Below are 26,535 nucleotides of genomic sequence, written 5' to 3' on the forward strand. Positions count from 1 at the left end.
GATGTGTTGTGGTGGGGGGGGGGCGCATGGATGTGGGAGAGAAGGAGGACTGGGGGGATAGGCTGAGGAGTGGGGTGGGGTGTGGGAAGGGATGCGGGGAGGGTGAGGGGAAGAGGGAGAAGTGGAGGGGGAGAGTGCATTGTAGGGGTGGATGGGGAAGGAGGGAGAGTTGGTGCGCCAGCTGGCTGTGGGTTGGGAAATGAAGCCCGGGACTTGTTTGCAGATTAGGCGGAGCTAGATGTGGAGGCAGGAGCTGAAGGGAAGTCTGAGCTGGTCCAAGTGCTGTTGTCAGCAGAATCCCAGGCAGCGTTGTGGGAGACATCCAGACCGGAGACGGGTGAGTACTCAGGGGTCCTGGTGGATGGTCATGGTGGCCCAGGTGCTGACCTGGAACAGCAGTGGTGTCCAACCTGGAAGTCACTTTGGTCTGGAGAGGCCTGGTGCTACAGGGAGTCTCCACGTGGGTGTGTTCAAGCTTCTGTATCTTCAACCTGATGGAAGAGGCTGTAAGAGAGCAATATTAATATGCGTTGGATTTTTGATGATGTTGGTAGCCTTTCAATAGCAATGGTAGTATAAACAGAGTCCATGTTGGGGAGGTTGGCTTTTGTGATGGTCTGAGCTGTGCACGCAACCTTCTGTAGTTTCTTATGGTAGAACAGTTGCCATACTAGGATGTTATGCACCCAGACAGTATGCTTGCACTGGTGCATCTGTAAACGTTGGCGAGGGACCTTGTGGACATGCCAAATTTCCTGAGCTGCCTGAGGAGGAAGAGGCATTGTTGTTATTATCAATCTTAAGCTCGACCTGGTTAGCAATGGTTTTTCCAAGTATAGGTGCTAACATCTGCCAAATTTAACCCTCCTGCTCAATAAACTCTTGTGCATCAGAAGTCACCACTTTAAGTTATTATACAAATATTATTACTCTGTTAATATACTACATTAACATTAGTACTGTGAATGTAGCATTCCTATCCCCTGTATCCACCCATTTAGTACAGGAACAAATCAAATAAACATTAGACCAGATTAGGATTTGTGTTGCATTATGTGGTTCCACTCTATCTGTGAACTTTGCAGAGACTATGGTTTAAAAAGCAACAAAAAACAGATAAATGACATCTGTAATGTAGGTGTATCAGATTTCCTTACTAAGTTCCTTAAGAAACATAATCATTGGCATTGGAAGGCCAGGGGGCTTCAAGACAGGAAGTCTTTTGAAGTTAGGCTCCGAATTTTCTCGTTGCCTTCTATTTTCTCCCTGAAGTACACACCACCAGGTGACCTGACGAAGGAGCAGTGCTCCAAAAGCTTGTGATTTAAAACAAACCTGTTGGACTATAATCTAGTGTTGTGTGACTTCTGACTTCTGTCCACCCCAATCCCACACTCTCACCTCCACATCATTTTTCTTCTGCTCAGATCAGATCAAACATTTACAAAATTCTACAAGTACAGAAGACAAAATTTAAGATATTTTACAGAAATCTCCGTATTTTGATGCGTTTGATTTTTGTCAAAATCCCATGCTTTGCATTGGATTGCCTCAAACATTTTTTGACAAATATTTGCTGCTTGCTTCGTAGTGTTCTGTAACATTGTTACATGTGCACAAGGTGAAGGAACCAGATCGAAAATAAGCGAGTAATCCCTTGGAGCCTGGTATCAAGGCAAGCCCATAAGTTTCAAGGATGGAGCCCGAATGACAGCTGGTGAAACCCCTCCTGAGGTGGAACCAGATCACCTCCATTCGACGGTCGCCACTTGAATGGAAGAAACCACTTTCTTATTTTTGAGCATCTGCAAATGAAATATGCAGTGTGAGACCATAAGACATAGGAGCAATATTAGCCCATTTGGCCCATCAATTCTGCTCCACCATTCAATCATGGCTAATACATTTCTCAACCTCATTCTCCTGCCTTTGCCCTGTAATCCTTGACCTCCTTAACTAAGCAAATACTTATTTATCTCTGTCATAAAGACACTCAATGACTTCATGTCCATGGTTTTTTACGGCAATGATTTCTACCGATTCACTACCCTCTAACTGAAGACATTTCTCATTTCAGGATCACCCTTCACTCTAAAACTGCGGCCTCAGGTCCTAGTCTCTCCTAACAGCGGAAACATCTTCTCCATGTGCACTCTATCCAGGGCTCTCAGTATTCTTAAAAAAACTGGAAGAACTGCGGATGCTGGAAAACAGAAACAAAAACAAACGTTGCTGGAGAAATTCAGCAGGTCTGGCAGCATCTGTGGAGAGAACGCTTGGTTAATGTTTCATGTCCAGTTCTGAAGAATACATTGATTCTGCTTTCTCTCCATAGATATTGCCAGACCTAGCGAGCTCCTCTCAGTATTCTGTAAGTTTCAATGATGAACCCACACACCTCACCCCCACCCACCCCATTCTTCTAAACCTCATTGAGTACAGACCCAGAATCAGCAACTGCTCCTCATAATGACAACCTCTTCACCCCCAGGGAAATTGTAAATTGTAAATCTCCTCAAGGACTGAAGGGGCAACGTCTTCACACAGAAGGCAGTGTGTGTACAGAATGAGCTGCCAGAGGAAGTGGTGGAGGCTGGTACAATTACAACATTTAAAAGGCATCTGGATGGGTATATGAATAGAAAGGGTTTAGAGGAATATGGGTCAAATGCTGGCAGGTGGGACTAGATTAGGTTAGGATATCTGGTCAGCATGGACGAAATGGAACGAAGGGTCTGTTTCCACGCTGTACATCCCTATGATTCTATGACCCCCTCTAAGGGCATATCGTTCCATAGTTATGGGGCCAAAACTGCTCACAAGGAGAAAATAAGTAGCCTTAATTTTAAGCGTGCATCTGAGAAACTGGGCAGAAAAAAATACTGTAGCTTCAGTTTTCTTTTGTATTATAGGAGCAATTTTTAACATTGTGCAACTGTTGGTAGACATCCACAGAGTACACGTTGGAAATTTGGATGCGTGAGTCAATTGATATCACTGGCCTCAATTTCCCACGTGTGATCCCAAACCTCTGCAATGGCAAGGCAAGGATGACAAATCATCTTTGCTGTCCCAACAATTCAATCTTGTTTTATTATTCTACTTTTTTTTTAGCAAGGTGACAGACTACTATCAGCACATTACAATATCCATTCCAATAGGTCAATTAACAGCCAACAGTAAAAGAAATTTCAAACCCAATCTCCTGAAGATTAGGCACTGGTTGGAGTGAATGTGTATTGAGAATAATTCTAAGAGGAATCAGGTTCTTTTCATGTCCTTTCTTCCCACTGATTTAAAATGTGCGCCTTGGTAATGCAGTTTGGAAAACCACCATCCCATATGGCTGTCTGTATGATGCAAACATTTGTTCTGCAGTAATTCGAATCAGTACAAATCCACCCAAAGCACTAATCTCAGCATTGTAGAAACGCAGCCAATCGCTTGGAACCTTCTCCTTGTTTATCGTTGATGAGTCGACGAAACTCCCACTTCCGCTCACAATGTAAGCAATCCCCTCACCTTCGCGAATAAACTGCAGAGGAAAATTAAAAATATTAAAATCCACCTTACTTGGGAGCATTCCCCACTCATCATCAATGGTTTGATTGTCATCTTAGATGAACCACATTTGCTGTTTCCAGACTGTTGGGATTCTATGATTCTATATTTGTGGTTATTTCATTCTGGAGTTAGAACTGCTTCTTCTTTCTACTCAGTCCCCCTCCATCAAGAAGAAATGGACAGCCACTAAAAACAAAGAATTGGGGATACTGGAAATCAGAAACAAAAGTTCTGAAGAAGGGTCTGCTTTAACTCTGCTTTCTCTGCACAGACACTGCCAGACCTGCTGAGCTTTTCCAGCAATTTCTGACTTTGTTTAAGAAGAAACAGACATTTGAGAGAAGATGATTACAAAAGGTGAGTCAGTAACTGCAGCAGGTTTGATATAAAAAGCAAAGAGAAACTTTGTGTTGGTATACCTCCTTCTCACAGTGTATAATTGTAAAGGAAGCATTGATCTGGATGGATAGTTGTGGACACATTAAAGTTCACAGAATCTTCAAAATGACTGAAGTGACCAGATATTTTAGTTCAGACCTGGGCAGTTAAGGCTTCCAAACACCTCAGTGAAGGTCACACTATTCCAAGCGGGTCAAAATTGAGCAATTCACATTAAAGTCCAACTACAATGTAAACCTTTATTTATATTTTCCTGAAATTATATCAAAATTACTTGCCACTGTTGACCTTATCCAGTGAAGCAGTCACTGAATAAGTTCAATATACTGGGCAGCCAGTCCTGGGGGGGAGGGGTTTGCTGCTCTGACACCTACATTTTTTTTCCAGGGTTGGTCAGTCACCCACATTTCTGACCCCACTTACTGATACCAGAGGCCTCAGAAATGTGCAGCACACCTGTGTTTCTGTGTTTAGCTGGGACTAAAAAAAGTCACGTTCCTTTTCTACAGCAAGAATGACAGAGGTGGAAAGTTGGATCTGAGGCATTTCAAGTCGTAGTTGGAGGGAGGGTTTTGGGGACACTGGTAGAAAATCGAGTCTGGAAGGGCAGGAATGATAGTTAGGCTGAGTCTGGAAGGTGTCGATGTGAGTGGTGTGGGGTCCAGTTGATGGGCAGGGAGGGTGAAGTCTGGTTAATGGTTAGCCAGGGATTAGAGAAAGTTTTAATCCATCCAATTTAGCTATTAAGTAAGTCAGAATCCTCCAAAGTCTCCAACTTTAACTCAGAGTTGAGGATATTTTCAGAGAGTTCCAAAGGCTGGGTAGTTCCCATCAGAAGTTTAAGCTTCCCAGGGAATTCCCATCTAGTTAGTTCAAATGGGTCTCCAAGAGATCCCAAAAAACATTTAGTATCAGACTAACCCCCAGAAATCGGGGCAAATTCTCCTTATCTCCATCCAGATACCCCCTAGAGATTAGGGCCAATCCTCTTTATCTCCATCTAGACTAACCCCCAGAGATCAGAGCCAATGCTCCTTATCTCCATCCAGATACCCCCGAGAGATTAGGGCCAATCCTCTTTATCTTCATCTAGACTGACCCCCAGAGGTCAGAGCCAATCCTCCTTATCTCCATCCAGATAACCCTCAGAGATTGGGGCAAATCCTCCTTATCTCCATCTGGACTAACCCCCAGAGATCAGGGCCAATCCTCCCTATCTCCATCCTGACTAACCCCCAGAGATCGGGGCCAATCCTCCCTATCTCCATCCTGACTAACCCCAGAGATTGGGGCTAATCCTCCTTATCTCCATCCACATCTACTTGTTCAGTATTCTTGTGTTGCTAAACAATAACTTTTTTTTATTCATTCACAGGATGTGGGTGTCTGTGGCGAGGTCAGCATTTGTTGCCCATCACTAATTGCCCAGAGGTCAGTTAAGTGTCAACCACATTGCTGTGGGTCTGGAGTCACACTTAGGCCAGATGGGGTAAGGATGGCAGTTTCCTTCCCTAAAGGACATTAATGAACCAAATGGGTTTTTCCGACAATTGACAGTAGTTTCATGCTCGTTAATGAATTCAAATTCCACCATCTGCCATGCAGGATTCAAACCCAAGTCCTCAGAACATTACCAGGGTCTCTGGATTAACAGTCCAGTGGTAATACCACTAGGCCATTGTCTCCCATTGCCTGCAGTGTTTTAAAGGAGCGGAAGAGAAACTGAGGGGCTTCAGGAGGGCACTCCAGTGCCCAGGCTCCAACGAGCTCAAAACAGAGCCACCAATGGAATAGCAAAAGTAAAGTCTTCCCAGACCATAGGACTGCCCTCTCATTAGAGAGACAGAGACAGAGAGAGAGATGCTTGAACTGGGAGAAGTCACAGAAATCTCTAAGTGATCTAGAGCCAAGGGAAGTTATAGTAAGAGGGGTATGAAAACAAGAGTAAGACTTTTAAAATCAACATGTTGTTGTTATAGAACATAGAACATAGAACAATACAGCACAGAACAGGCCCTTCGGCCCACGATGTTGTGCCGAACTTCTATCCTAGATTAAGCACCCATCCATGTCCCTATCCAAATGCCGCTTAAAGGTCGCCAATGATTCTGACTCTGCCACTCCCACGGGCAGCGCATTCCATGCCCCCACCACTCTCTGGGTAAAGAACCCACCCCTGACATCTCCCCTATACCTTCCACCCTTCACCTTAAATTTATGTCCCCTTGTAACACTCTGTTGTACCCGGGGAAAAAGTTTCTGACTGTCTACCTATCTATTCCTCTGATCATCTTATAAACCTCTATCAAGTCACCCCTCATCCTTTGCCGTTCCAATGAGAAAAGGCCGAGAACTCGCAACCTATCCTCGTACGACCTATTCTCCATTCCAGGAAACATCCTGGTAAATCTTCTCTGCACCCTCTCCAAAGCTTCCACATCTTTCCTAAAGTGAGGCGACCAGAACTGCACACAGTACTCCAAATGTGGCCTAACCAAAGTCCTGTACAGCTGCAACATCACTTCACGACTCTTGAATTCAATCCTTCTGCTAATAAACAATAATACACCATAGGCCTTCTTACAAACTCTATCCACCTGAGTGGCAACCTTCAAAGATCTATGTACATAGACCCCAAGATCCCTCTGTTCCTCCACCTGACCAAGAACCCTACCATTAACCCTGTATTCCGCATTCTTATTTGTTCTTCCAAAATGGACAACCTCACACTTGGCAGGGTTGAACTCCATCTGCCACTTCTCAGCCCAGCTCTGCATCATATCTAAGTCCCTTTGCAAACGACAAATGCCCTCCTCACTATCCACAACTCCACCTATCTTCGTATCATCTGCAAATTTACTGACCCACCCTTCGACTCCCTCATCCAAGTCATTAATAAAAATTACAAACAGCAGAGGACCCAGAACTGATCCCTGTGGAACTCCACTTGTAACTGGGTTCCAGGCTGAATATTTACCATCTATTTGACCGGTTAGCCAGTTTTCTATCCAATTGGCCAAATTTCCCTCTATCCCATGCCTCCTGACTTTCCGCATAAGCCTACCATGGGGAACCTTATCAAATGCCTTACTAAAATCCATGTACACTACATCCACTGCTCTACCCTCATCCACATGCTTGGTCACCTCCTCGAAGAATTCAATAAGACTTGTAAGGCAAGACCTACCCTTCACAAATCCGTGCTGGCTGTCCCTAATCAAGCAGTGTCTTTCCAGATACTCATAAATCCTATCCCTCAGTACCCTTTCCGTTACTTTGCCTACCACAGAAGTAAGACTAACTGGCCTGTAATTCCCGGGGTTATCCTTATTCCCTTTTTTGAACAGGGGCACAACATTCGCTACTCTCCAGTCCCCTGGTACCACCCCCGTTGACAGTGAAGACGAGAAGATCATTGCCAACGGTACTGCAATTTCCTCTCTTGCTTCCCACATAATCCTAGGATATATCCCGTCAGGCCTGGAGGACTTGTCTATCCTCAAGTTGTTCAAAATATCCAACACATCTTCCTTCCTAACAAGTATCTCTTCTAGCTTACCAGTCCGTTTCACACTCTCCTCTTCAACAATACGGTCCCTCTCGTTCGTAAATACTGAAGAGAAGTACTTGTTCAAGACCTCTCCTATCTCTTCCGACTCAATACACAGTCTCCCACTACTGTCCTTGATCGGACCTACCCTCGTTCTCGTCATTCTCAGGTTTCTCACATATGCGTAAAATGCCTTGGGGTTATCCTTGATCCTATCCGCCAAGGATTTTTCATGCCCTCTCTTAGCTCTCCTAATCCCTTTCTTCAGGTCCCTTCTGGCTATCCTGTATCCCTCCACTGCTCTGTCTGAACCCTGTTTCCTGAACCTTATGTAAGCCTCCTTCTTCCTCTTTACTGACATTCAACCTCCCTCGTCAAGCAAGGCTCCCTCACACGACCATTTCTTTCCTGCCTGATAGGTACATACATATCAAGGACACGTCGTAACTGCTCCTTGAAAAAGTTCCACATTTCCACCACATCCTTCCCTGACAGCCTATGCTCCCAACTTATGTTCCTCAAATCCTGTCTTAGAGCATCGTAATTACCCTTCCCCCAATTGTAAAATCTACCTTGTTGTGCGCACCTATCTCTCTCCATAACCAAGGTGAAAGTCACAGAATTGTGGTCACCATCACCAAAATGTTCACCCACTAACAAGCCCACCACTTGTCCCGGTTCATTACCGAGTACCAAATCCAATATGGCCTCCCCTCTGGTTGGACAATCTACATACTGAGTTAGAAAAGCTTCCTGGACACACTGCACAAACACCGCCCCATCCAATCTACTTGATCTAAAGAGCTTCCAATCAATATTTGGGAAGTTAAAGTCGCCCATGACTACGACCCTGTGGCTTCTGCACCTTTCCAAAATCTGTTTCCCAATCTGTTTCTCCACACCTCTGCTGCTATTGGGGGGCCTATAGTAAACACCCAACAAGGTGACTGTACCTTTCCTATTTCTGACTTCAGCCCATACTACCTCCAAAGGCAGATCCCCCTCAAACTTCCTTTCTGCAGCCGTTATACCATTTCTAATTAGCAATGCCACCCCCCCTCCTTTTTTACCACCCTCCCTAATCTTACTGAAACATCTGTAACCAGGAACCTCCAACAGCCATTCCTGTTATGAATTAACTAGGAACAGTGCACTGATAATTACGTTCTATTGTTCCATGAGACTGTAAGATATAGGAGCAGGTTTAGGCCATTTGGCCCATCAAGTCTGTTCCATCATTCGATTATAGTTAAATAATTTCTCAACCCCATTCTCTTGCCTTCTCTCTGTAACCCTTGATACCCTTACTAATCAAGAACTTATTTATCTCTGTCTTAAATACACTCAACAACTCAGCCTCCACAGCCTTCTAGTGGCAATGATATCCACCCTTACAAATTCCTCCTCATCTCAATTCCATCAGATTGTCCCTTCACTCTGAGGCTGTATCCACGGGTTTGGGTCTCTCCTACTATTCCTCATCCAGTAATATTACTGAAGATGTGTGCTCCAGAACTTGCTGCTCCCCTAACCAATCTCTTCCAATACAGTTACAACACTGGTATCTACCTGACAAAGTAGAAAATTGCCCAAATATGTTTTGTACATAAAACGCAGGTCAAATCCAATCCATCCAATTACCACCCATCAGTCTACTCTTGATCATCAATAAAGTGATAGAACGTGTCTTTATCAGTGCTATCAAGCAGCACCTGCTCAGCAATAACCTGTTCAGTAGTGCCCAGTTTGGATTCTGCCAGACCCACTCAGCTCCTGACCTCATTACAGTTCAAATGGACAAAAGAGCTGATTTCCAGAGGTGAGGTGAGAGTGACAGCCCTGGCCTTCAAGGCTGCATACATATGAGTGTGACATCAAGGAGCCCTAACCAAATTGGAATCAATATGTATCGGAGGGCAAACTCTCTAGTGATTCAAGTCATACCTGACATGTAGGCAGACAGTTGTGGTTGTTGGAGGTCAGTCTTCTCAGCTCTAGGATATCTCATCAGGAATTCCTCAAGGTTGAAACCCAGGCCCAACTATCTTCAATTGCACCATCAACGACCTTCCCTCCATCATATGGTCAGAAGTGAGGATGTTCGCCGATGTTTGCACAATGTTCAACAATATTCATGACTCCTCAGATAGTGAAGCAATCTGTGTCGAAATGCAGCAAGATTGGGACAATACCCAGACTTGGGCTGACAGGTGGCAAGTAACATTTGTGCCACAAGTGCCAGGCTATGACCATCACCGTTAAGATACAATCTAACCACTGCCCCTTGACATTTAATGGTGTTACCATCACTGAATCCCCCACTATCAACATCCTGGGGTTATCGGTGACCACAAACTCAACTGGACTCACCACATAAACACAATAGCTACAAGTGCAAGTCAGAGGCTAGGAATACTGCACGAGTAACTCACCTCCTGACTCCTCAAAGCCTGTCCACCATCTACAAGGCACAAGCCAGGAATGTGATGGAATACTCCCCATGTGCCTGAATGAGTGCAGCCCCAACTACACTCAAGAAGCTTGACACCATCCAAGACAAAGCAGCCCACTTGGCTGGTACTATATCCACAAGCATCCACTCCCTGCACTACTGACTCTCAGTAGCAGCAGTGTGTATTATCTACAAGATCCACTGCAGAAATCCACCAAAGATCCTCAAATTGCACCTTCCAAATCACCTAACACTTCCATCTAGAAGAACAAGAGCAGCAGATATGTGGGAACACCAACACTTTCAAGTTCCCCTCCAAGCCACACACCATCCTGACTTGAAAAAAATCACTGTTCCTTCACTGTTGTTGGATCAAAATCCTGGAATCCCCTTCCTAATCGCATTGTGGGTCAACCCAAAGCAGGTAGACTGCAGCGGTTCAAGAAGGCAGCTCACCACCACCTTCTCAAGGGCAGCTAGGGGCTGGCAATAAATGCTGGCCCAGCCAGCAATGTCGCCCCCCCCCCCCACCCCCCATCCTTCTAAATGCCATCAAGTACAGTCCCAGAGTTTTTAACCGCTCCTCATATGGCAAGTCCTTTATCCCCAGGATCATTCTTGTCTCAACCCCCTCCAATGCCAGAACATCCCTGCTTAGGTACAAGACTCAAAACTGCTCACAAAATTCTAAATGCAGTCTGACCAGAGCCTTATACAGCCTCAACAATGCACTGCTGCTTTGTAATCTAGTCCTCTTGAAATGAATGCTAACATTGCATTTGCCTTCCTAACTGCCATCTGAACCTGCATGCTAACCTGAAGAGAATCCTGAACTAGGATTCCCAAGGTCCCTTGTGCTTCAGATTTCCAAAGCCTTTCTGGATATAGGAAATAGTTTACACTTCTGTTCTTCCGACTAAAGTGCATAACTTCACATTTTTCCAGAGTATATTCCATATACTATTTTTTTGTCCAAATAAGTAGGGCGGACATTTCCAGCTCAATCTTCAGACCTGTCTAACTTAAAATACTGACTTTCACATAAATGATACAATCTGTTCTGTAGGGAATTCCAGTAATATACATTAAGGGAATGAACAGGAAATCAAAATGGTACACATCCACAGAGCAGTATTTAACAAGGGAACTGAATATAAAGGCAGCTATAGGTGGAGAGAAACAGTTAACTTTTCAGCTCAGTGACCGTTCATCGGAACATCAGTTTCTCTCCACGGATACTGCATGACCGACTGAATATTTCTAGGATTTCCAGCACAACAATCTCTCTCTCAATGTCAGCAAAACGAAAGAGCTGATCATCAACTTCAGAAAGTGGAGGACACACCCCCTGTATGTATTAATGGTGCTGAGATGGAGATGGTCAGGAGTTTCAATTTCTTAGGGGTAAATGTCACCAACAATCTGTCCTGGTCTATACATGTTAATGTGTCAGTCAAGAAGGCACACCAACTCCTCTAACTTCCTCAGGAGGTTAAGGAATTTGGCATGTCCACAATGACTCTTACCAATTTTATAGATGCTCCACAGAAGCATCCTATCCAGATACATTTAGCAGGCTGGGGCTATTTTGCCTGGAGCATCGGAGGCTGAGGGGTGACCTTATAGAAGTTTATGAAATCATGAGTGGCTTGGACAAGGTGAATAGTCAAGGTCTTTTCCCTAGGGCAGGGGAGTCCAAAATTAGAGGGCATAGGTTGAAGGAGAGAGGGGAAAGATTTAAAGGGAACTGAGGCACAACTTTTTCACAGAGTGGTCAGTGTATGGAATGAGCTGCCAGAGAAAATGGTGGAGGCTGGTACAGTTACAATTAAAAGGCATCTGGATGGGTATATGAATAGGACAGGTTTGGAGGAATATGGGCCAAAAGCTGGCAGGTGGGATTAGATTAATTTAGGATATCTGGTCAGATGGTCAAGTTGGACTGAAGGATCTGTTTCCATGCTGTACATCGCTATGGTTCTATGACTAAAACCACAAGAAATTAAGTTGTGAACACAACCCAAACCATCATGCAAACCAGCCTTCTGTCCATCGACTCCAGCTACACTTCTTGCTGCCTTGGGAAAGCAGCCAACATAATCAAAAACCCCTCACGCCACGGTTAGACTCTCTTCCACCCTCTTCCATCGGGCAGAAGATACAAAAGTTTGAAAGTGTTTACTAATAGATTCAAAAACAGCTTCTTCCTTGTTTTCATACTTACGATCGGACATCTGATATATTAAAGTTGATCTTTCTTACACTCTGCATTCTGTTCTATTACCTTGATGTACTTAAAGAAGGCGCGATCTGTCTGTGTAGCATGCAAAACAATACTTTTCACTGCATCCCGATACATGTGACGATAATAAGTCAAATTAAATCATTTCCTGTTTTTATTTTAATGACAATCATCTGCAACATTATGGTTTTTTTTTAAACAGAAAGTAAGGAGTTTTACCCAAAATTTTCAAGTCATAGACTAATCCTTCTGTGAATAAAAGAACAGCTTACATTGAGTTGTCAAGTCTCTTAGTTCTGGAAGGTTTGATGGCTCTTTCTGGGAGCACACAAAGCTCTTGGCTATAAATAAATATGTCCTCCGGCTAAGTATGTTTGCGGAATACAGAAATGGATTAATAAATACATTCACTACATGTGGTTTCAAGAAAATGGACTTCATATAAAAGCATTAAATTGGATAATATCAAGTCTCGTAATTTAATTAAAAATTATGAATAGTAATGTGTTTGAAACATCCTCAATAAACCCATAGAAACTGCACAGCTGATGTTTTTCAAAATTCAAAAATTAAAGTTTCAAACTTGGAAAAGCAGGATTATATAACAATTCTGATCTCCATGCTATAGAATCTTGTGAAACTTGGAAGGGTTCAGAAACGATTTACAAGGATGTTGACAGGGTTGGAGGGTCTGAGCTACAGGGAGAAGCTGAATAGGCTGCAGCTGTTTTCCCTGGGGCATCGGAGGCTGAGAGGATTATAAAATCATGGAGGACATGGATAGGGTAAATGGGTGGGCGTCGGTTTGAGGTGAGAGGGGGAAGATTTATTTGTGACCTAAGGGGCAACTTCTTCACACAGAGGGTGGTGTGTAAATGGAATAAGCTGCCAGAAGAAGTGGTGGAGGCTGGTATAATTGCATCATTTCAAAGGCATCTAGATAGATGTATGAATAGGAAGAGTTTAGATGGATATGGACCAAATGATGGCAAATAGGATTAGATTTATTTAGGATATCTAGTTGGCATGGACAAGTTGGACGAAAAGGTCTGTTTCTGTGCTGTATATCTCTATGACTTAATGACTCTAAAGTTGATGCAAAATTTCCTACCTGGAGGCTATGATCATGGCCGCTGATATAGGCTGTTACATTGTATTGCTTTAGAAGTGGTCTTAATTGAGCTACCAGACATGGAGTCGGACCATGTTGTCCTATTGACCACACTGGATAGTGACCAGCAACAATCAAATAGTCAGACCTAAAACAGAAGCCAATTTATCAGACAATTTATCTGACAGTACATTTTCCCTCAGGATACAGATTTAGGAAAGAGAAATGGGATTAGGTAGACAACTCCTGTTAAAGGACAAACACTAGGTAGATGCTCACTGCAGAATACCTATGATTTCTTCAAATGATACTATCAAATTGAAACTGTTCAAATTCAATTCAGACCACAAAAGCAGCAATAAATCACTCTCTGCTCACCATTTACCTTTTATAACTATTGTAGCTTTCACATTAATTTTTTCCCTCTCATGAACTATTATCTTCCTAGAAAGCTCACACAATCTATCCTGATAACGTGAAGACAGATTGTCAACACACATACCGCACTGTTTCTGGTCTGAGCCGATTTGGTAAAGTTGGTTCTATTGTATAAACTTCTATCCCGGATGTGATTTCTTCTTTTAACATTCTGACGTTACCTGGAATGTGCGAGTTTTTCCTGGATCCACTGCAGCTGCTCCCTGGCTAACTGAGGATTTTCAGGTCCGTATGGCTGGTTGGCTTCATAGGTATTTCCACAAATCACCACAGTATCGATCATCAGAATAGTGACAGAAACACTGATATTAGGAACCTTAAAATCCAATTCATAGTAGAGATTTGGAAAATTCCTAAACAAAAAGTGGAGCTATTTAATCCAAACTGGACTTGACTGCTGTCAGCTTCAATTCCAAACTCTTGACTGAAAAGAAAGTGGCCTTAGCTAACCTGGATTCTGATTCCTAAGCATTCTCATGTTTTTAAATACCTGAATAAACTGCATTTGTTCTGGAGCAATTGGGCTTCTCTAACTATATACAGTAGAAGGGACTGACTTTAATGCGCCACAAATGTATTTAGGCTCTGCCTGCTGTGCTCCTTCCACACCCAGTGTCCTGATGGCTGCTTTTACTGACAGAACATCCACCTCTCCAAGGGCTTATGTGATTGGAAAAGATGTAAACAATTCCTCCACCAGATGTTTGAATTTTCGAGTGACCGCAATGAAAACCTTCCTCAGCTAGCTAATAAATATTGATAATTCTGACAGTACTCTTGGTCTGTTTTCAATCTCTTATTAAAGCTGACATGCTGTATAGTGTCTTGTACAATGTTTTCGCCAGCTTGAGAATTTTAGACCAACAGCATTTAAGGGCAAGGATGCCCTGAGGCATGGTACATTGGGGAAACCGAGCAAAGGCTACGACAACGGATGAATGGGCTCCACACAACAATCAACAGACAGGAGGGTTCCCTCCCTGTTGGGGAACACTTCAGTGGTCCAGGACATTCAGCCTAGGACCTTCAGGTGACCATCCTCCAAGGTGGACTTCGGGACAGGCAGCAGAGAAAAGTGGCCAAGCAGAGGCTGATAGCTAAGATCAGTACCCATAGGGAGGGCCTCAACCGGGACCTTGGGTTCATGTCACATTACAGGTGACCACCATTGCACTATACACACATACAAATACCCCTACAGACACACACACTCAGACGGACACACATACACACAGACGCGCACACACCCTTACAGACACACACACTCCCACACATGCACCCCCTCACAGACTTAAGACACTCTGCACTCACTACACACACACACACACACACACACACACACACACACACACAATTTCTCACATTCATAACCCCAACCCAGACAGACACACACACACAGACAAAGATCCACATGCACACATATATTTTGTAGGGTGAATTTGTACTTGCAGGGTTACATTGTACTTTGCTCAAAAACTGCATGTATTCATGTAGAACTCCAAGCTCAAAAACTGCATGAATTTATGTAAAACTCTGTTATCTCACTTTTTAGATTAGAATCAATCTAAACATCATGGCATAGACAGAGAACACAGGGGGCCAACATTTTCAACATATTGTCTAGCTATCACCATTGTTAAGAGCTAACCCGAGTATGCAACTTCTAAAAAAAAAGGGTTTTGTGATTTACACATGAAAGAAGTGAAAATATCACTGTATTCTAACAGATGAAAGGCTTAACAGACAATCAATTTTTCAATGTATAATTTCAGTTACATCACACTGTAAATTTTTGCTATAAATTCTGTGTTAGGATTGAGCCCTCCATTATCACCTGATGAAGGAGCATCGCTCCGAAAGCTAGTGTGCTTCCAATTAAACCTGTTGGACTACAACCTGGTGTTGTGTGACTTTTAGCATTTAAGGGAACATGAATGGCCTATCTGACAGTAGGCTACCTCAGGCAGTCCCTTGAGTGGTGTTCCAATGAGCTATTCATTAACTGCATGATAACAGCCTGGTACCCCTGGTGGAACTGGACATTCATCCAGTTGGACAAAGATGGCAGTGACAGGTTCCCAGACAGGGTGCCCACGGTCTTGTTCGCACCAGTTCTTAAACTTGTGACAGAAATTTTGAAACACAGACTCTCACGACTGTTGGGATTTCAGCAAAGGGTCACATGCTCCATACTAATACGCAATTAAATAAATCTTCCCCACTGAACCATCAGAGATGCATTACTGCCAATGGAGCTTTTCGACAAAGTTCTTGCATTTACCTCATTCTGAACATAGGACCAATCTTATGTTCATCAGTGGCTCATGCTACTGGAGGTCAGTCTGAGGGCTTGTTGCTTGATTCAAATTCCTCCCTTGCCAAGCCCCACCCACGTTTCTTTATTCTGCAATGTCTTCACACAGTCTCTCCTCCTCTAATCATCTTCTGGGGCAATGGGGGAAGGAGAAGTGATCACTATAATGTGAGATGATGATGGGACCATTCCTTCCAGGCCAATCACCTTGGACAGGATATACAGACTATACAAAGTTAACAATGGATTCCAAGCTGGTCTCAAATTCATGCTTCAAGTAAATGACTACAATGTGAGAGAGCTGAACACAGCATTGACTACAATAATAGTAGAGTTATCCAAACTCTAAACTTGCCAATGCACTACAGCTCCCTGGAGAATGAGTTCCAATTCATTGGTTATCTATTTCAGGATAGTTAGTCCACATCCTGCTGAAAAATTACTCTTTATGGCTATGGTAGCTTTAAGTGGTAACCACGTTTGATGAACATGTTTAACTTACGAATAAGCATTGGAAATAGGTACATAATGTCAATATACCCTATCCCTACCTACCATGGTCTGGACTTTTGCTGATACATAAAAGACAAAAGATACTCTGATTTGTATGTTACTTTGCTTGTTTTGAAATATTTATAAATCTTGCCCTTAAAAATGTGGTGTCATGTAATTTCTATATAATGAAGGCATGTAGCCTCAATGGAAAAAGACTGTGTGGACGATTCCCAAATGCTCCCTCAACAGATCCAACAAAAATACATTCATTGTGGCCACATCTTGTATGAAAGGATAAATACCTGTTATTGACCTTGACACTTTCAGTCCAAAAAAACCTTTGCTAACTTGAAAGGTATACTGACTCAGGGGGAGACCCAAAGGTCTGGTTTTTCAGGACATATGCCCTGTCTCAAAAGACAGAAAACTTCCTTGGAGCAACTTTCCAATTAGCACATTGGGGCTGAATAACTCTGTCCACACAACCAGATCCAAACTTCAAATAAAAGTCTGCTTTCTTTAAGGCTAGCCACTTAAGAACTGTTGAACGCTTCCATTTTCTCATTAGCAGCTAACAGACTGTACTGCAGCCTCTGACAACAGGTGGCATTGTTAGGGCAAGGTATCTCTGGATTCATGGTTTCATACAGCTCAGAAAAGGCCCTTCTGCCCCCATTTTCATCAATATCATTTATGATCCCAGCATTGATCGTTGTGGTACACTGCTGGACATTGGCCTCCAATTATTCAAACAGCTTTTATGTCCTATTACTCAATTAGTTTTTGATCCATCTCACCAGGTTTCCCTCAATTTCATGTGCTTTATCCTTCTCAATCACTCTTCAGGTGGGACCTCGTCAAAAGCTTTGCTAAAATCCATATAAACGACAGCAACTGAACTCCCCTCATCCACTCATGATTACATTTTCCAAAAAATTTGTTAGGCATGACCTCCCTCTGATGAACCATGCTGACTATCTCTAATTAGCTCATGCCTTTCCAAATGGGTATTAATACGTTCCTTCAGAATTTTTTTCAATAGATTCCCCTACCATTGACGTAAGACTCTTTGGTTTGTGGTTTCCTGGTTCATCACTAAAAAGTGGAACCACATTAGCCATTCTCCAGTCCTCTGGCACTTACCCTGTGGCCAGACAGGAATTAAATATTTTTGTCAGAGCCCCTGCAATTTCTTGCCTTGCCTCCCACAGCAGCCTGCAATACAATTCATCCGGGCCAGGGGATTTGCCTGTTTTTTAAGCCCAATGGAGTTGCCAAAACCTCCAATTCTCCCCATTTCCTATGTCAAACTGTGCAAGTTCCTCACAGTTCCTTTTCCTGAATTATATATGTATGTTCTCCTTTTCTAGCGTGTAGACCAAAGAGATGTATTCATTCAACACCCTTTCAATTTTTTTTTAGATTAGATTATATTACAGTGTGGAAACAGGCCCTTCAGCCCAACAAGTCCACACCGACTCGCCGAAGCGCAACCCACCCAGACCCCTACATTTGCCCTTACCTAACACTACGGGCAATTTAGCGCGGCCAATTCACCTGACCTGCACATCTTTGGACTGAGGGAGGAAACCGGAGCACCCGGAGGAAACCCACGCAGACACGGGAGAACGTGCAAACTCCACACAGTCAGTCGCCTGACACGGGAATTGAACCCGGGTCTCTGGCGCTGCGAGGCAGCAGTGCTAACCACTGTGCCGCCCAAAATCCTGCAGCTTCACTCACAGGTTGCCCCCTTGGTCCCAAATGGGGCCTACGTTTTCCCTGGTTAACCTCTTCCCTTTAATGTATTTATAAAACATCTCAGAATCTTCCATAATCCTGTTTGCAAGTCCTTTCTCAAGTCCCCTTTTTTCTCTTCTATTTGCTTTCTTAAGTTTCCTCCTGCACTTCTTGTATTCCTCCATGGCCATAGCTGAATACTTCCTTTGGACTTGATCAAGCTCTTCCTCCTCAACTAGTCCTCACTGTCCTAGATATTCAGGATTCTCTCAACTTATTGCTCCTACATTTCCCTCAAAGGGGCACATGTTGGGCATGTTGTACTCTCGCCAGCTCCTTCTTGAATGCTCCCCACTGCTCCGCTGTCAACTTACCTGTAAGGAGCTGTTTCCAGTCTACTGTAGCCAGATCCTGCTTTATTTTAATAAAACCTACCTCCCCCCAAAGCAAAGCCATCTTTGGCAGGCCATCCTTTTCCTTGTCCAGAACAAATTTGAACTGTACTGTATTGTGGTCACCTTTGCCCACTGTTCCCCCACTGCCACATCGAACACTTGTCTTTCTTCATTCCCCAGAACTAGATCCAGCACTCACCGTCCCTTGTTGGTCTTCCACATATTGTTCCAAAAACCTCCCTAGATACATTTTAAAAAATCAGCCCCTTCTAAACCCTTAACACTTTGACTATCTCAATTTATGTTGGGAAAGCTGAAAGTTCTAGGTCCCGTTCTCCAACACAACTGTGTCTTTAGCAAGCTGTGAGGAACAGAGTCAGAGATCATTACCATGGTGCTGGGAGGAGACTGGAGCAAGGATACCCAGCCAGTCAAATAAGATTCATGGAGTGAGAGTAAAAGATTGAGAAGGGCAGGACAATTTTGTTCTCTTCACCTATGTTGGGCCGAAGGACCTGTTTCCACACTGTAGGGAATCTAATCTCGAAGACTGGGCGGCACGGTGGCTCAGTGGTTAGCACTGCTGCTTCACAGCACCAGGGTCCCAGGTTTGATCCCAGCCTCGGGTGATTGTGCAGAGTTTGCACGTTCTCCCCGTGTCTGCATGGGTTTCCTCCCAGGCACAAAGATATGCAAGCCAGGTGAATTGGCTATGCTAAATTGCCCATAGTGTTCGGTTCATTAGTCAGAGGGAGATGGGTCTGGGTGGGTTACTCTTCGGAGGGTTGGTGTGGACCTAAAGGGCCTGTTTCCACACTGTAGGTAATCTAATCTATGTACCTTTCATTATTAAAGGTTGGTTAGTTTTTTAAATCACCCTTTATTTCAAAGATTTCACTGCTGCCATGCATGCTCTTCAGTGAATGCAAAGCCATTTGCCAAGACAACAACTCATACCACGGCAGTGTATACACAGCCTCTGACAGAAGGTGGCGATCAATCATTGCTCTTAAGTTACACTTTCTCATTAATGTTTGCAAGGATTAATTGCCAAAGGAATTTTTCTTTTAAAATCTACTTTTAAAATCTCCTGTGTTTAAATCAGCTCTTACAGAACAATGAAACGTCATTCAGTGCTTTTCTTGAACAAGAATCCTCTCTAATAAGGAGCAAAGTCTAATTTGGAACATCTGGCCATGCTTGGCCCACTTGCAGCAGGGAAGACGGAGAATCTGCATAGAAGCATACATCCTCAAATTAAACATTAAATACTAAACAAAGTCCTTGCACAGGACAAATATTTTATAATGTGCTCCTTCAAAAAGGAGCTGAATCCTAACAAATGTTTTCCATTTGTTCTGATGCTTCACAGTTTGTTGAATCACCTTTTTCACACAAGTGATATCTTCCAGGACAAACAATATTCAAAGTGGGCAAGTCAAACAAATTACAGTACAGCCGAGGTGAAAATGTAAATGGGGTAGATAAAATGGAAGTGTTAATTAATTCTTCATAATTACAGGAAAATCCATGGCCATTTAAAGTTGCTAGGTTTGCATTGAAAAGAAATGTCTAATGCTCTTAAAATATCTTTAAAAATAAGTTGTATTTAATAATGAGCTTACAGAATATTAATTCATGACTGGATGATACCCCTTTTCAGGGGTACAATGTTCAATTGGTAATAAACCTTTTTAAAATCTACAGTGTCCACAATAGAAAGGAATGAAGATTGAAACAGTCACAAATTTCTACATCTGCTTATTTAATAAACCAGATGTCTTCACATGATGTGGATTCCTTGGATACTTGGATCGATTGTTAGATTTCTGGGAAAGATGACCTCATTGATTTTCCCTTTCATAAACTAAGACCATTATGTAACATGAACAAACAGATGTTCAGAATCACTTACCATCTCTTAGAGACCACAGAATAAGCAACTTGTGCTGAAACATTACCCAAATGATCATGGTTTCCTGCCAGAATATACCACGGGATATTGGTAAGGGATGGAGCTGTGAAAATATTCTCAAATGTTTCCTAGTCAAATAATTTAAAAATCTATGTCAGCAACTGAGTACATCAGTGTTAGATGTGAGAGGAGAGTTAATTTACAAAGATGCATAAATATAGAACTGAAAATAAATAATTGATTCATACGTAGGAAGATACATTTTTACTGAATATTATGACTAAACAGTATTTTATAAAGCAGAATATTTTCTAAATGGAAAATCTATTGATTCTTGAAGCTCTTAACTTCCCTTCAATGACTTTATTTATTGTTATTTTAGAAGTTTTGTCAGCAAAAATTCTAAAAGTTAACCTGACAAATAGAATTATAATAGACATAATTTCATAATGTTATATATCAAGTTCCTTTTTGTCTGTTTTCGCTCACTGCATTTTCTTAATTGCTTTACAGGAGACGAGGTTTAAAAATTAGTGATGGTGGTTTAGCTAAAGGCTTCTGATTACAGTTTTGCCAACCATTAAGCTCCAATGTAAATTTTCCACCTCATTCTACAGCATCTAAGGTTCATAAAAATAACTTACATTCGCCAGGCAGATAGTTTTACATGATATGTACAAATTAATTTCACAATTCCCATTTATATAGGAACTCAATGTTTAACAGATGCAATATGTTTTGGTCTTTCATTAACTATAGTTTATTTATTACTATAAATTTACATAAATGACTGCCAATTTTTAATCAGGAATGCATGGATAGACTAATTAAAGGCAAGAGTAAATGCAGCTTAAAAATCAGACATGGCATAATCTTAAAACAATTCCTACTTTGCTGGAAGTAACTAACAGTCAACAGGCAATTTTCTGGGTTTAAGATCCACTTAGAATGCATATAATTAAAATGTCAGCATATTGTCTTCTCTCACTAACTGCAGAAGGATTTTCCATGCATTCTTCAGCCTTTGTAACCTTCCAAAATGAATCTGAATACAATTGGTGATGGCAGCATCTAGCCATTTTGGGAACCTGTACCATTACTGTACAGACACTAAGTGAAACACATTCTTGAGTCTTTGAAAAGACTGATTTCCTGGCATTTATACATACCCGAAATGAATGAACAAGTCAACTTACCTTAAATCTGAAATCATTTACATCATTCACACCACGGTAGTAAAAATTATCTCCAACATTAATTATAAAATCTGTTCCTGTGCTTTGTGCAACTCTCCCCATCTCATTTGCTGTGGCTTTCTGAACAATCGTTACATAAGGTGGATCAGGCAGACCTCCCCAGTCTCCAAATGCAATAAATCGCATGTCACAGACTTGTAACCAAACAGAAGAACAAAACATTAAAACATCATTACATCTGGACTATGTAACACAGAATCATCAATGAAGGTTTTGAGAATTTGCAGCAGCCTACAAACAATAAAACTACTCAGAGATTGATAAAAGCAAAATACCATAGTTGCTAGAAATCTGAAGTAAAATGCTTTATTCTTTTTGTGTTTTGAAGAGTCATATTGGACTTTCTCTCCATGGTGGCGACAGACCTGCTGAGTTTCTCCAGCAAGTTGTGTTTGTTACATAAGAAATTAGACACAAACTATCCAATCAGGATCCATCTTACCTGAATCTCGTCAGCCCAACCCCCGCCACATCTACCCACCACCACTTCAAATTAAGTAGGTTGTATAAACAAGGTTGGTGAAAAGATAGCAGCTTCCAGCAACTCAGCACATACGCAGAGAAAGCCCTGCAGTATTCCCAACTCTTTACAACTTTGGGCAAAGTATTGCTTCAAATTAAACTATGTACGTAACACAAACGTGAAAATGGTTTTCATCATGTCACTTTTGCTTTTTTTAATGACACAGACCTCTGATCTGGTCAATCATATTTTGTTCCCCTTTGTGTTGCAATCCAGCTTGTAAGATTGGAGGTTGAACTTGACACTGTCTTTGTATCTACGTTTGGGACATCCTGTGGTAAAGGTAGTCCTGCTCAGCTGGTTGTCAGGTACTGCTCTTGGTATCCAGACTCTATGTACACCACTTGACAATCACAGTAAAGGTGAACTCCGAAAAGCATTCTCTGAATGCCAGGTATGCAGCACTCTGCAAGAATCTTGATGTAAACATTTCAACTGATGTCACAAATAGATATCAGGCAGCAAAGATGGAACGCTTTTAGCTTTTTGAAACAAATAATTTGTCCAAATCTCTCATCCATAAAGAAGTGATTCAGGAAGCACTTTGATTTTTGTTCTGAGACAAAACCATATTCCTTTCAAAGCCTGTGAGTGAGCCTGCCACGATGACCTTGTTTTTGCTGGGCAATGGTTGATTTTGTCACCCAGTCATTGGAGAGAATATTTCCAAGACAGCAAAATCTCAGTTAAGGAAGGGTATGTTGTTGTTCCTTACTGTGGCATCTGGGAACTTTAAATAGCAACAGATCCATCTAGCTTACAGTATGAAATTTTGAATGTGGTGAAACACACCACACCCCCACCCTTGTCTATATGTTTGTTTGAAACACATTTCCTTAACTGCACATCAATAGCAATAAAAGTAAAGCTTTATTTCAATAGCTTTTTCTGCTTATTACGCAGATTACTCATTTTAGACTGAACACACATATCAAAAATTGTTTAGTGTTAATCGGGAATTTAATATTTTCCAATTATATCTGAGAAAATAATTGATTCCAAACCAAGAAGCTTTGTGCGGATTAAACATTTCTCAAATTGGCTATGATAAATTACACTGTGTAACTTTGCTGTTGTATGAAAGATAGTATAGAACACATTCGGGATCCCAAATAAGTAAAATCATACAATTAGTCTTCAAATGGAATTTACCTTCTCGGGGAAACAACACCACCAACTGCAAATAAACTATGGTCAATTGAAACACTCGTTTAAACGGGTCCATGATCAATTCGCAAGATCATGGATTCGCAGGTGATATAAACAACCTCGACTTTTGGTATCCTTTTTTTTCAGCATTAGCATTTTTTTTCAAAGCACAGCATAGTATTTGAAAGAGAACAGCACCCTTCCATAATCTTTAAATCTTGTATATAATGATTCGTATGAGTCAACGAATCGAATTTAGCAAACACGCCTGCTTGCGTGAGAAGATCACCAGTAACACATTGTTGAGAGATGCTTTTCCTTTCAAAATTTATCAGTTATAAATAAAGAAGCGTAGTTATCAAAATGGTAGAATTTTTAAAAAGTAGCTAAGGAATTTTTCATTATGAAAAGTCATCCCTGCGGCTCATAGAGCACCGCATCATAATTGGATTGTGAAACAGTCTGCAAAGGGCAAAAGAATGGTGGTTCATGGTGTCATGAATTGTGTGTTCCACTGTTCTGAGACTCCTCTATGTTTCTTCATCTTTCACTCTCAGAGGTCATTTCTCCATCATATAAATCCCATGAAGCCGAATAGATTTTGAAACCAATTTATATTACTTACTCACTAAAAACAAAGATATCTGAAATCAATTGGAAGTAAGTTCTATTACTAGAAAAAAACTGATTTTCTTATTATTTGCACGTTTAAAATTATAAACTTTGCATGTGAGACTCCTGTAGGAAGATGGAGAATTAATATCTTCGTTATTTTATCGCTGTGACATTGTGTTGTTTGTGTCCGATTTAAAACGATGGAGCGCAAAGTAAGTTTATTTCGGCCACTGTTCTTTTAAAAATGAATTGCTCATACAGGAAACCTCGATTATCTGAACGAGGTGGACGGGCACTATTTTGTTCGGATAATTGATTATTCGGTTAATTGATTCAATGTCTCTCTCTGGGGCTCAGAGTTTTCTGAAATTTCCTTGTTCCTCACTGTGCCTGCCTTGAATTCTTGTTCTGTCTCAGAGTTTGTTTCTAAGCAGTCACACACTTGTGTGTAAGGGACCTGCAGCATTGATGAAGCCTCCACACCCCCCCTCCCCGCTCCCCACCACATCAGTTCAATGTGATTGACACAGTGTGCACTTGCTCAGTCCGCTCCCCATTCAGGAGACTAGGTGGCAGCACACACCCCATCCAACACCATCCCCCCCCCGGGTGCGATGTTGCCCCCATGAGACCCCGTCAGCACCTCCCACGTCCTCCCCTCTGGGCAGCTAGACTGGACACCAACAGCAAATCTGCTGCTGCCTTTGGGGTGTGAGTCTCAAAATAGTGTGTGCGCGCATTCCACCTTTGCCCTATACAGGACAATTTTGGAGAGATTATCTGGAGAAATGGGGTTTAGGGTACACCCCTGTGTAGAACTTCAGGGAAAGTGTGGGCAGAGAGGGCAGGCAGTCAGTCTTTTGGAGATGGTGCCTGGACTCCCATCGATGTCCAGGACTGTTCTCAGCAGCAGTTCAGTAAGCTACATTCATTTTTAAACATTGTAAACAAAAGACGCGATCAATGTTGAAACAGCTCTTTGATGTAATGTTTCTATTGGGACCTTTATTCGGATAATTGATATTTGGATAACCGAGGTTCCTCTGTATAACTTATGTGCAGCTCTTTCATGGATGCTATTCCAAACGAGTGAACTGTCTTCATATTTAGAGGTCCAACTTAAATATTACACTTTGTTGTCCACAAAGGCAATTAAATAGTCATACAGCAAGAACACATTAAGTTTTCAGTTTATTTTTTCTGTAAAACATTAGGAAATGACTGGTAGATATCAAATTATTGCATATCATGAACATGCCATTAAGTAGTGCATTCCTAGATTACTTCATTTGTACTGTACATAAAACATTTTAATTTATCTTAATTAAAGATATTAATTCAAACATTTCCTAGATGGATTTTAATAGATGTGAGTCTCCATATTAATATTTCCAAATATACAACTCTCAACAAGACTACAAATTAATAGTGTAATCATTCAGTTTTTACAACACTTTTTAAAACTGACATTAATTACAAGTTGAAGCATTAAGTTAGTGCACAAGAGAATGCATATTGAACAGATTTATTCTGCAATTCAGTCCGCTCCTGCCATAATCAAATTGGCAGATGGAGTTTAAGAACCAAATTCCACTGTATCTGCAGTAATTGGCTTAAATTCATAATTGCCTCTGCCATCCATGTGCAGGTAGTACTGGTAAAGAAAGAAAGATTATATAATAAATCACCTCAGTGTCAAAAAAAATCAAATGAACCAAAATTACCTTTAATACCAGTATGAATAAGCAATTTGGAGTTGGTGCTGGTGACCTATGATACTTCATAATCATGCACACAATTATCCACTATTACTGTAACATGATATGGCCTTTCATAAGACAACCCATTCTAACATCATTATTACTTAGTTTTGAAATTAACAGCATGTTCAATCTGTAGAGGTACATATCAACTCATACTTGGAGTAAGGGTAGTAAAAACATAAGTTCTTTAAATATTCTTTAAACAATCTAAAGTTGTATTTTGAAGCATAAAATGAATTTAGCAGTTTCAAACAAAGGCTTTGCTCATTTGAGCAATGTTATAATCTTTATAAACCAATGTACCTTTATTTAGATCTGCTGTTCAAAATATAGAAATCAAACTGAGGGGATTCTAATTATTGAAAAAGTCAAAGACTATTGTTACTTGTTTCAAATAGAGTTTAACACTGCAAAGTCAAACTTATATTTATGACAGGGTAAATTTTGAAAAAGGAACAAATAAGTGAAGTTTGAAACTTTTTTAAACTATAATACATCAAGCCTGTTATAATTCTGGATTTTCATTGCTTCAAATACAAAATCAAATGACATAAAACACTTACGCTCAAAATTATTTCCTTCACCTCAGTTTTCTTCCTGCTTTTTTTTTATGT

At 41.5% G+C, this 26,535-nt stretch overlaps 2 protein-coding genes across 3 annotated transcripts in view; both read right to left on the bottom strand.

Moving 5' to 3' along the window:
• Positions 1–1,929: 1,929 nt before the first annotated feature.
• Positions 1,930–23,619, bottom strand: LOC140479362 (tartrate-resistant acid phosphatase type 5-like). Its single transcript, XM_072573273.1, has 6 exons — positions 23,547–23,619; positions 21,812–22,005; positions 20,616–20,743; positions 13,918–14,109; positions 13,319–13,466; positions 1,930–3,535 (listed from the first exon to the last, which is right to left on the bottom strand). The coding sequence occupies exons 1-6, from the start codon at positions 23,617–23,619 to the stop codon at positions 3,296–3,298; spliced, it is 975 nt and encodes a 324-aa protein (XP_072429374.1). The 3' UTR covers positions 1,930–3,295.
• A 1,711-nt stretch (positions 23,620–25,330) lies between these two features.
• Positions 25,331–26,535, bottom strand: part of abcd3a (ATP-binding cassette, sub-family D (ALD), member 3a) — a 110,928-nt gene continuing 109,723 nt past the window's right edge. For both annotated transcript variants that reach the window (XM_072574621.1, XM_072574622.1), the window contains exon 23: positions 25,331–25,812. In XM_072574621.1, coding sequence (XP_072430722.1) covers positions 25,735–25,812 — 78 coding nt within the window. In that variant the 3' untranslated portion in view covers positions 25,331–25,734. The remainder of the gene's footprint in view (positions 25,813–26,535) is intronic.

The sequence above is a fragment of the Chiloscyllium punctatum genome, chromosome 7 (genome assembly GCF_047496795.1).
Source record: "Chiloscyllium punctatum isolate Juve2018m chromosome 7, sChiPun1.3, whole genome shotgun sequence".
NCBI lineage: Eukaryota > Metazoa > Chordata > Chondrichthyes > Orectolobiformes > Hemiscylliidae > Chiloscyllium > Chiloscyllium punctatum.